Raw genomic sequence first — 12,065 nt, 5'->3', positions numbered from 1 at the left:
GTTCATTTTTAAAATACAGATGCTTATGCCTCAGGTGGTGACTTTGTGTATTTTCCATAAGATCACACTGACTTTCCACCTGACTGTGTGATTTGGGGGCTCTGCTGAGTGAGAAGACAGGGTTTGTCGGCCTCCGTTCTGGCTCACTCCCCCCGTAGACGGTCCCCTGAGTTCCACTAATAAACTTTCTGGCCCGCTCCTCCAGGGTGGGGTTGCCCTTGACTGGGGCAAAGGCTTGTATTGTTGGGATTAGACAGAGTAGAGGAAGGATAGGTCAAGAGCAATCTCATGTGTTGAACTTCTAGGTCACTTTAAATGCTTATTTTCTTCAGCCACCCACTCCATTTCCAAAACTCCAGACTCTCCTCACTCCCCACAAAAGGCTGAATTGGTATCCTAGGGGAAAGCCAAATCTTGCTTTAGGAAATCAGTTCTTCTTTAAATGATATATTTTTGTCAATGTGAATTTTTCTGAATGCACTCAGGCAGGATCCAGAAATAGTTACACCAGATTGACTTAACCTTTACTTTTGCTCATTTGCATTGAAATTCATTTTTATGTGTGTAAGGTTGGCTTATACACATAAAGCTATTACTACGTGTATCTTTTGTTTCTGTGGTGTCTCGTCTCGAATTCCCTAAAACTTTGGGCAAAGAACATCAATCGCAGCGAGTTTCCAAAAGAAAGGTGGGAAATAGGAAGGTCAGGTCTAAACTATTAGATTCTTAAGTATCTGTAGGGGCTAATTCCGTTGCTGGGATTCTTGGCAGTAACCAGTTTGCAGATTAATTGTAATAAAAATACTCAGCACATTAGTGATAAAAAGAGTTATTAGGGATCAGTTTATAACGTTAGGCTTTTGCAGTCTGTGGGGACCAATAGCTGCTGCTTCGTGTCTGAAGGACCAGGAGCCTCCTCTCCCCAAAAGGAGGCGAGAGGAGCAGAGATTTGGGGGAGGGAGCAAAGCCAGAGAGGAAACGTCCCCTAGAACCTGACCTCTTCCCCATTCAGTCCCGTTCCAGACACTCTCGTGAAGGGGGAGCTCAGTTGAGAAATGGCAATGAACTGGCCCTTAACAGGTCAGTTCTTGGTTTCCCCAAAACAATTCCTAGACTGTTGTTCTTAGGTGATTTTCTAGCTTGGTGAGGTCTGTGGGGTAGTAAATGTTCTTCAAAAGAATGGAGAGAATTTCGGTTTTGTTTAATAGTCTTTTTGTGGCAAATATGATCTCTTTCCTTCCCTGCTGTTCCCAGCACAGCCTTTCACTCAATTCATAGGTAATCCAGAGGAAACCGAAGTTTAAACTCAGTATGTCGCATTGAGCACATTTGAACGTTCATGCATTTTAAGTTCTAAAATACACTTGCTTTGCGCCCCGCAAAGCAGTGGGCAGACAGTCCCCGGCTGCCAGGCTCCCGAGAGCCACCCCGGGGCCGGAAGGCAGCTCCCGTCTCCCGCCTCTGGCTGCCGTGTGGCCAAGCCTTCTTGGCTCGGGGAAGTTTCTACTAAACAGAAAAGCAGTTCTGTGAACTTCTGTTTGGGGTTTTTGGGGGGTTTTCTTTGTTTTTTTTGGTTTTATTTTCACACGAGAGGGGTTTCTCTGTGGACCGTGCTCGCTCTGGCATCTCAGAGCTCATCAGACGGCGCAGTGGAATCCTCTGAGAAGGGGCGATGGTCTTCACTCCAGAGTGAGTCGGTTAATTCCTACTCCTCCCAGAAAGAGCCCCGGGTTTAGATTGTCAATCCAAGCAAAAATAAAAATAAAATCATCTTCTTAGGGGGGAAAAATTCAGTTCCAATTTCTCCAGCCTGATTTTGCAATATGTATTTTAGAAGCAGATTTATTTTTCTTTTATACCGACATATAACGTGAGAAGGATTCATTCCTTGTACCGTTTCTCTATAGAATCCCTTTATTACACTGTTTTGATCACCTCTTTCATGTTAAGCTACCACTTTGCCCCTGTTCACGTGAGCAGATGAATGTGGGGCTACTCGGGGAAAACGTCTGCTTTGAATCAGGGAGACAGCAGTTACCTTCTCAAGGGTCATTGGTAACTGAGCATAGAAAAGGCATTTCCGTCACGACTCGTTGACCCAGAATCCTCAAAAAGTGGCAGAACTGAAGTAGCTTCATGTACATGGTCTAGGATTATTTCAAGGACCTATTATTATAAAGGTTGTCTGGCTCTCTTTGCGTCCTTAAAACCCAGTGTGATCTTCCTAACAGTGCCCCAGGCTCTCATTTAAAAGTCTCTGCAGCTCATTCATTTGAGTGACCTAATTCTCAATCCCCACAACCTTTGGGGACCCTGGGGCAGGCTGAGGTCTGTGCTGCCTGCAGGGGCTTTTGAGAAGAGTCCCCAGAGTGAGGCCTGCAGGCTGCCAAACTCTGGGGTCCCCTCCCCGTTACTTACACACACACGCACACACACTCCCTTCCCTCCCTCCAAACCTCCCCACCCTGCCATCCAAAAAAGACACGACCCTTCGTGCCAGTATTTGGGGAGGAGGGGAGACTAGATGCTAAGTTGTGATTTTCAGGGACGACCTGAACAGATCTGCCTTCTTTTTAAATTGCTGAATTATAGGGAGCAGCACCCAGACTGTTATTTTTGGTACTAAAGCTGGGGGTTGTCAGCTTTAGAATTTGCAGTTCTGGACAGAATTCTGATCTAGAACATAGCTGGCCCTAAAGGCATGATCTTGTATTTATTTTGGGTGTGTTTGTCCTTTTCTTCACGTTAAATCTTCACAAGATGCAACCTCTGAACGTAGTTAGCTCCCGGTGCGGGGGAGGGAGACGCACCCTCTGGCCCTGAACCGAAGCGCAGAGCAGCCCGCCTTCCCAGCCTGACCCTCCAGCAGATCCCACCGGCGTCGGTGGGGCCGTGTGAGAACCCACGCCCTCTGTGTCCGGGCCGTGCGATGCTCTTGTCGGGTCTCAGGTCTCACACGAGCCTGGGAGCTTCTCATCCCTACGTCCCACAACTCATTCCATCTAGTTCTGTATAAACTCAGGAAATATCTGTGTTTCCAGTTAATCAGTGAGCTGTCTGAAATCCCAGACCGAGTCCAGACCTGGGACTGGAACCCTGGGGTTCCTGACCCCAGGCCCCGCGTCTCTGCCCAGCACAGGCTACCGCAGTGACCCCAGGCCAGGTCTCCTCCGGGAGAGCTGCTGGACTGGTCCTCCGAAGCCCATCGTGTTTCCTGGGCTCCTCCTGCCGTCAGGGGAAGACAGGTTGGCCCTGGAGCCCAAGCCGAGAGCACCTTCCGCTGTGCTGTTCCCGCAGAATTCACACAGGTCTTATGGTGACAGCCACCCTGGCCTGGCGTCCAGGGCACCGTTAAGCCTTTGCAGCACACGGTACATAAACCCAGGGCCCCCGGCAGCGGGGAGAGGGCCATCAGCGAATTCCAAGTCACGGTGATGCCCACAGAGTTCGCATCTTGGTGTACTGAATTCCATAGAAGTAGATTTTTCTGTTGCTCAGATATGCAGTGTTTTGAGTAATTCCCCTATTTTCCATTTTAGAAACTTCGTGAATACTTTCATTCAGTTTAAGAAGCCTATTATTGTAGCCGTGAACGGCCCAGCCATTGGACTAGGGGCGTCCATACTGCCTCTCTGTGACGTGGTTTGGGCCAATGAAAAGGCTTGGTTCCAAACACCCTACACTACCTTCGGACAGAGTCCAGATGGCTGTTCCACCGTGATGTTTCCCAAGATTATGGGAGGAGCATCTGTGAGTACCTCTTTTTAAAAAATCATCTTAGAAAACTTCCTGAAGAAGTCGAGTTTGGTTACTGTTTTTCTAAATATATACAAGGTGTCATTCTGCGGGGGGGGGGGGGGGGCTTTCCATCAAATGCACTTGTAATTCAGTTCTTGTTCTTAAATCATGAAATCACATTCTTAATTCAGGAGCTCATGGAAGGTTTTCATGGTTTGGTTAATAGACTGTTTGTTTATGGAAGAGGCCCTCCTGCCGTGAGGAGTCTGTGTCTCTGCGTAATTAGCGCCAATACCCACGAGTAGTAAATACCCAGTTTGTGACCCAAACGAACCAGAGTTTGCAATCAACAGGTTCTTTTTTTTTTCTTAACATCTTTATTGGAGTATAATTGCTTTACAATGGTGTGTTAGTTTCTGCTTTATAACAAAGTGAATCAGTTATACATATACATATGTTCCCATATCTCTTCCCTCTTGCGTCTCCCTCCCTCCCACCCTCCCTATCCCACCCCTCTAGGTGGGCACAAAGCACCGAGCTGATCTCCCTGTGCTATGTGGCTGCTTCCCACTAGCTATCTATTTTACATTTGGTAGTGTATATATGTCCATGCCACTCTCTCACCCTGTCACATCTCACCCCTCCCCCTCCCCATATCCTCAAGTCCATTCTCTAGTAGGTCTGTGTCTTTATTCCCATCTTGCCACTAGGTTCCTTATGACTTTTTTTTTTCCCTTAGATTCCATATATATGTGTTAGCATACTGTATTTGTTTTTCTCTTTCTGACTTACTTCACTCTGTATGACAGACTCTAACTCCATCCACCTCATTACAAATACCTCCATTTCATTTCTTTTTATGGCTGAGTAATATTCCATTGTATATATGTGCCACATCTTCTTTATCCATTCATCTGTCGATGGACATTTAGGTTACTTCCATGTCCTGGCTATTGTAAATAGAGCTGCAATGAACATTGTGGTACATGACCCTTTTTGACCTATGGTTTTCTCAGGGTATATGCCCAGTAGTGGGATTGCTGGGTCGTATGGTAGTTCTATTTGTAGTTTTTTAAGGAACCTCCATACTGTTCTCCATAGTGGCTGTATCAATTTACATTCCCACCAACAGTGCAAGAGTGTTCCCTTTCCTCCACACCCTCTCCAGCATTTGTTTCTAGATTTTTTGATGATGGCCATTCTGACCGGTGTGAGATGATATCTCATTGTAGTTTTGATTTGCATTTCTCTAATGATTAATGATGTTGAGCATTCTTTCATGTGTCTGTAGGCCATCTGTATATCTTCTTTGGAGAAATGTCTATTTCGGTCTTCTGCCCATTTTTGGATTGGGTTGTTTGTTTTTTTGTTATTGAGCTGCATGAGCTGCTTGTAAATCTTGGAGATTAATCCTTTGTCAGTTGCTTCATTTGCAAATATTTTCTCCCATTCTGAGGGTTGTCTTTTGGTCTTGTTTATGGTTTCCTTTGCTGTGCAAAAGCTTTTAAGTTTCATTAGGTCCCATTTGTTTATTTGTGTTTTTATTTCCATTTCTCTAGGAGCTGGGTCAAAAAGGATCTTGCTGTGATTCATGTCATAGAGTGTTCTGCCTATGTTTTCCTCTAAGAGTTTGATAGTGTCTGGCCTTACATTTAGGTCTTTAATCCATTTTGAGTTTATTTTTGTGTATGGTGTTAGGGAGTGTTCTAATTTCATACTTTTACATGTACCTGTCCAGTTTTCCCAGCACCACTTATTGAAGAGGCTGTCTTTTCTCCACTGTATATGCTTGCCTCCTTTATCAAAGATAAGGTGACCATATGTGCATGGGTTTATCTCTGGGCTTTCTATCCTGTTCCATTGATCTATGTTTCTGTTTTTGTGCCAGTACCAAACTGTCTTGATTACTGTAGCTTTTGTAATATAGTCTGAAGGCAGGGAGCCTGATTCCTCCAGCTCCATTTTTCATTCTCAAGATTGCTTTGGCTATTCGGGGTCTTTTGTGTTTCCATACAAATTGTGAAATTTTTGTTCTAGTTCTGTGAAAAATGCCAGTGGTAGTTTGATAGGGATTGCATTGAATCTGTTGATTGCTTTGGGTAGTAGAGTCATTTTCACAATGTTGATTCTTCCAATCCAAGAACATGGTATATCTCTCCATCTATTTGTATCATCTTTCATCAGTGTCTTATAATTTTCTGCATACAGGTCTTTTGTCTCCTTAGGTAGGTTTATTCCTAGATATTTTATTCTTTTTGTTGCAATGGTAAACGGGAGTGTTTTCGTAATTTCACTTTCAGATTTTTCGTCATTAGTGTATAGAAATGCAAGAGATTTCTGTGCATTAATTTTGTATCCTGCTACTTTACCAAATTCATTGATTAGCTCTAGTAGTTTTCTGGTGGCATCTTTAGGATTTTCTATGTATAGTATCATGTCATCTGCAAACAGTGACAGCTTTACTTCTTCTTTTCCGATTTGGATTCCTTTTATTTCTTTTTCTTCTCTGATTGCTGTGGCTAACACTTCCAAAACTATGTTGAATAATAGTGGTGAGAGTGGGCAACCTTGTCTTGTTCCTGATCTTAGTGGAAATGGTTTCAGTTTTTCACCATTGAGGACAATGTTGGCTGTGGGTTTGTCACGTATGGCCTTTATTATGTTGAGGAAAGTTCCCTCTGTGCCTACTTTCTGCAGGGCTTTTATCATAAATGGGTGTTGAATTTTGTCGAAAGCTTTCTCTGCATGTATTGAGATGATCTTATGGTTTTTCTCCTTCAATTTGTTAATATGATGTATCACATTGATTGATTTGCATATATTGAAGAATCCTTGCATTCCTGGAATAAACCCCACTTATCCTTTTAACGTGCTGTTGGATTCTGTTTGCTAGTATTTTGTTGAGGATTTTTGCATCTATGTTCATCAGTGATATTGGCCTGTAGTTTTCTTTCTTTGTGACATCTTTGTCTGGTTTTGGTATCAGGGTGATGGTGGCCTCATAGAATGAGTTGGGGAGTGTTCCTCCCTCTGCAATATTTTGGAAGAGTTTGAGAAGGATAGGTGTTAGCTCTTCTCTAAATGTTTGATAGAATTCACCTGTGAAGCCATCTGGTCCTGGGCTTTTGTTTGTTGGAAGGTTTTTAATCACAGTTTCAATTTCAGTGTTTCTGATTGGTTTGTTCATATTTTCTATTTCTTCCTGGTTCAGTCTCAGAGGTTCTGCTTTTCTAAGTATTTGTCCATTTCTTCCAGGTTGTCCATTTTATTGGCATAGAGTTGCTTGTATTAATCTCTCATGATCTTTTGTATTTCTGCAGTGTCAGTGGTTACTTCTCCTTTTTCATTTCTAATTCTATTGATCTGAGTCTTCTCCCTTTTTCTCTTGATGAGTCTGGCTAATGGTTTATCAATTTTGTTTATCTTCTCAAAGAACCAGCTTTTAGTTTTATTGATCTTTGCTATTGTCTCCTTCATTTCTTTTTCATTTATTTCTGATCTGATCTTTATGATTTCTTTCCTTCTGCTAGCTTTGGGGTTTTTTTGTTCTTTCTCTAATTGCTTTAGGTGCAAGGTTAGGTTATTTATTCGAGATGTTTCCTGTTTCTTGAGGTAGGCTTGTATTGCTATAAACTTCCCTCTTAGCACTGCTTTTGCTGCATCCCATAGGTTGTGGGTCGTCATGTCTCCATTGTCATTTGTTTCTAGGTATTTTTTGATTTCCCCTTTGATTTCTTCAGTGATCACTTCGTTATTAAGTAGTGTATTGTGTAGCCTCCATATGTTTGTATTTTTTACAGATCTTTTCCTGTAATTGATATCTAGTCTCATAGCATTGTGGTCGGAAAAGATACTTGATACCATTTCAATTTTCTTAAATTTACCAAGGCTTGATTTGTGACCCAAGATATGATCTATCCTGGAGAATGTTCCATGAGCACTTGAGAAAAATGTGTATTCTGTTGTTTTTGGGTGGAATGTCCTATAACTATCAATTAAGTCCATCTTGTTTAATGTATCATTTAAAGCTTGTGTTTCCTTATTTTCATTTTGGATGATCTGTCCATTGGTGAAAGTGGGGTGTTAAAGTCCCCTACTATGATTGTGTTACTGTCAATTTCCCCTTTTATGGCTGTTAGTATTTGCCTTATGTATTGAGGTGCTCCTATGTTGGGTGCATAAATATTTACAGTTGTTATACCTTCTTCTTGGATCGATCCCTTGATCATTATATAGTGTCCTTCTTTGTCTCTTGTAATAGTCTTTATTTTAAAGTCTATTTTGTCTGATATGAGAATTGCTACTCCAGCTTTCTTTTGATTTCCATTTGCATGGAGTATCTTTTTCCATCCCCTCACTTTCAGTCTGTATGTGTCTCTAGGTCTGAAGTGGGTCTCTTGTAGACAGCATATATATGGGTCTTGTTTTTGTATCCATTCAGCCAGTCTGTGTCTTTTGGTGGGAGCATTTAATCCATTTACATTTAAGGTAATTATCGATATGTATGTTCCTATTCCCATTTTCTTAAATGGTTTGGGTTTGTTATTGTAGGTGTTTTCCTCCTCTTGTGTTTCTTGCCTAGAGAATTTCCTTTAGCATTTGTTGTAAAGCTGGGTTGGTGGTGCTGAATTCTCTTAGCTTTTGCTTGTCTGTAAAGCTTTTGATTTCTCCATCAAATCTGAATGAGATCCTTGCTGGGTAGAGTAATCTTGGTTGTAGGTTTTTCTCCTTCATCACTTTAAGTATATCCTGCCACTCCCTTCTGGCTTGCAGAGTTTCTGCTGAAAGATCAGCTGTTAACCTTATGGGGATTCCCTTGTGTGTTATTTGTTGTTTTTCCCTTGCTGCTTTTAATGTTTTTATATTTAATTTTTGACAGTTTGATTAATATGTGTCTTGGCGTGTTTCTCCTTGGGTTTATCCTGTATGGGACTCTCTGTGCTTCCAGGACTTGATTAACTATTTCCTTTCCCATATTAGGGAAGTTTTCAACTATAATCTCTTCAAATATTTTCTCAGTCCTTTTCTTTTTCTCTTCTTCTTCTGGGACCCCCTATAATTCGAATGTTGGTGCATTTAATGTTGTCCCAGAGGTCTCTGAGACTGTCCTCAGTTCTTTTCATTCTATTTTCTTTATTCTGCTCTACAGTAGTTATTTCCACTATTTTATCTTCCAGGTCACTTATCCTTTCTTCTGCCTCAGTTATTCTGCTATTGATCCCTTCTAGAGTATTTTTAATTTCATTAATTGTGTTTTTCATCATTGCTTGGTTCCTCTTTAGTTCTTCTACGTCCTTGTTAAATGTTTCTTGCATTTTGTGTATTCTATTTCCAAGATGTTGGATCATCTTTACTATCATTATTCTGAATTCTTTTTCAGGTAGACTGCCTATTTCCTCTTCATTTGTTAGGTCTGGTATGTTTTGACCCTGCTGCTTCATCTGCTGTGTGTTTTTCTGTCTTCTCATTTTGCTTATCTTACTGTGTTTGGGGTCTCCTTTTCACAGGCTGCAGGTTTGTAGTTCCCGTTGTTTTTGCTGTCTGTCCCCAGTGGCCAAGGTTGGTTCAGTGGGTTGTGTAGGCTTCCTGGTGGAGGGGACTAGTGCCTGTGTTCTGGTGGATGAGGCTGGATCTTGTCTTTCTGGTGGGCAGGTCCACATCTGGTGGTGTGTTTTGGGATGTCTGTGGCCTTATTATGATTTTAGGCAGCCTCTGTGCTAATGGATGGGGCTGTGTTCCTGTCTTGCTAGTTGTTTGGCATAGGGTGTCCAGCACTGTAGCTTGCTGGTCGTTGAGTGAAGCTGGGTCTTGATGTTGATATGGAGATCTCTGAGAGATTTTCGCCATTTGGTATTACTTGGAGCTGGGAGGTCTCTTGTGGACCAGTGTCCTGAAGTTGGCTCTCCCACCTCAGAGGCACAGCCCTGATGCCTGGCTGGAGCAGCAAGAGCCTTTCATCCACACGACTGCTAGTGTTGGAAGGTCTCCTGCAGAGGCTGGGCGGGGGGGTGGCTGTGTTTCACCGTGGGGACAAGGACACTGGCAGCAGAAGTTCTGGGAAGTACTCCTTGGCGTGAGCCCTCCCAGAGTCTGTCAATCAACAGGTTCTTGACCCAATAACCTGAAAGCTGCACTTTGAAGGGAAAGCATGAAGGAGCAAAGCTGCTTAGGATGAGAGGGCTTTTCCCACAGGATTGCGGGGGTTATTTCTTAGCTGTTGAACCCACCGGTAACGAGAGTTTGTGTTTGTGTTGCAGCTTGTGGTTTGTAGAAAGTTCATGGTGTGTTCCTCACTCCTTGAGACGTAATCAGGCACGGGCTGGGGTCCCGGGCTGGGGCCGCAGGTGTAGAGACTGAGGGGGAGGCTGGCACGTGGCAGGCCGTGCAGAGCTTCACCCCCACCCCCGTGGGAAGCTCTGGGCACCTGTGGCCTGGGACACGCATCCCGCCGTGGGCTGGAGTGGCTGGCTGCTGTGTCCGTCGTCGCTGAGCTCGGGCTGCGGTGTCGCCCCGCGGCAGAGGGTCCCCAGGGCTCCTGGCGTCTGTGCCGTCTCCAGCGGCCGGGCAGCCAGATCTGGGCGGCACAGCCGTGTCCAGCCGTCGCCCTTGTGCCGTGGGCTCCACCTCCTCCTGCCCGTGTGCGGGGCCGCGCCTCTGGGTGCAGGACTCCCCCCCCATGCCTGGGGGAGACGCAGAGGAGGATGAGACAGGGGTGCCCGCCTCAGGCGGGGGCTACCAGGTGACGAGGAAAAGGATGTTTGCATCCGCTCGTCATTGATGGTGGAAAAAGAGTGACTGCAGTTGGGAGAAGTAGGCGTCCTGGGCACCCGGTAACACTGGAGCAGCCCTGGCAGCAGGCACCACCCACAAACGCCGCGCAGTGCCTCCAGGGCGCCCGGTCGGACGACTCGCCGAAAGGCCGAGGAACCATCGCGGCCTGGAGGGGCCTGACGGCCCAGGGCAGGGATCCTGGGTCCGAGAAAGGACGGCGGTGGGAAACCTGGCGCGACCGGCAGAGGGTGCGTGCCTCAGTCCCAAGAGCCTCGTGTTGACGGTAATTTCCTGGTTCTGGTCACCGCGAGGTGTCCCGTAAGGTGTTACCGTGAGGGACAGCTGGGGGACGGGTCCCAGGAGCTCTCTGTGCTGCTTTTATCATCTCTCCGTAAGTCTAAACTCACTCCTGAACAGAACGTTTAAAGGGTTTAAAGAAACGTAGAAGAGGAGGAGTTACGTGGGAGCAGCCACAGCCCCCGTGGCCACATCTGGTCTCAGGGCCCTTCCTCCCCGTCTCCCTTCCTGCTGTAGCCCTCCCCCAGCTGCCCCCTCTGCTGCCCTCAGTGGCCACCTTGGTGGGGGACGCTGGGCCCTGTGCCCGCCCAGGCCCGAGCCGCTGCCCTGGTCCGCGGACGGCTGCCATCGGGCGGGAGGACCGCAGGGCTCTGGGGGCCCCCATGCCTCCCTCCTCGCCTGCCCGGGCAGCAGTCGTGGCTTTAAGGCCAATGGGACCCTTGCTGGCAGCTGTGATCCCTCTGGGACCAGCTGCACCCAGAGCTGCGAGGAGGGGAGATGGCGCCCCTGGGGATCAGCGGGAGGGAGGGTTGCCGTGGCCGTGCCGGCCTCCGCCCCTTGTTTCCCAGCCCGCGGGGACGCGGAGTCCTGGTGCCAGTCCTCCCGTAGTGCGCGTCCACACGCTGCCCGCCAGGCCGGCAGCCCCAGGAGGGGTGGGACGGGGCTCGGCCGGGGACCCGGGGCCGGAGCGGGGAGGGTCTCTGGTCTGGGGCCACCCGAGGCCCTGCAGGCGGGGCACAGTCCCAGGCCGGATTGAGGACCGGCGGCGTGGCCAGCGGCCGGCTCCTCAGGACCTGCCAGCTTGGCCCTGGTGTCCGGCTGGAGGTGCAGCGGAACAGCGGCTGCACCGGCCACTCGGTTCACGTGGTGGACGCCCCCTGCCGCCCCCCCAAACCAGGCCTGCCCGGGGGAGCCGCGTACGGCCAGGCACTGCTGCGGCAGGTGGGCCTGGGGGCTGCGCTTCCCCTGTGGGTCAGTTCAGAGCTGCTCCACGTTGCCCTGTGCTCCCGCCACCTCGAGTAGGAAGGCCGAGTCGGGCCAGGCGTTCCCGCGGCAGCAGGGACACAGCTCAGGACTGGCCGGAGGGGGGCGGTCGCGCCTGGCCGGCACTGCCCCCACGCCTGAGAGTCCAGAAGAGGGAAGGGGAGACGGGGTGGGGGGAGCGGGAAGTGACCTCCACGTGGCAGAAAACGATGTTCAAGGCAGTGACGGCGAGGGGGGCCCATGCGAGGGGCTGAAGGACGCCCGCCCCGTCACTC

General features: G+C 47.2%; 1 protein-coding gene across 3 annotated transcripts in view; it reads left to right on the top strand.

Moving 5' to 3' along the window:
* Nucleotides 1-12,065, top strand: part of CDYL (chromodomain Y like) — a 160,092-nt gene that overhangs the window by 144,179 nt on the left and 3,848 nt on the right. For all 3 annotated transcript variants that reach the window (XM_082344589.1, XM_082344587.1, XM_082344588.1), the window contains exon 5: nt 3,540-3,750. In XM_082344589.1, the coding sequence (XP_082200715.1) occupies nt 3,540-3,750 (211 nt within the window). The remainder of the gene's footprint in view (nt 1-3,539; nt 3,751-12,065) is intronic.

Source organism: Balaenoptera borealis, assembly GCF_965194805.1.
Source record: "Balaenoptera borealis genome assembly, chromosome: 12".
Taxonomy (NCBI): Eukaryota; Metazoa; Chordata; class Mammalia; order Artiodactyla; family Balaenopteridae; genus Balaenoptera; species Balaenoptera borealis.
The sequence above is the reverse complement of the archived record's forward strand: the minus strand, read 5'-3'. Positions and strand labels throughout refer to the sequence as shown.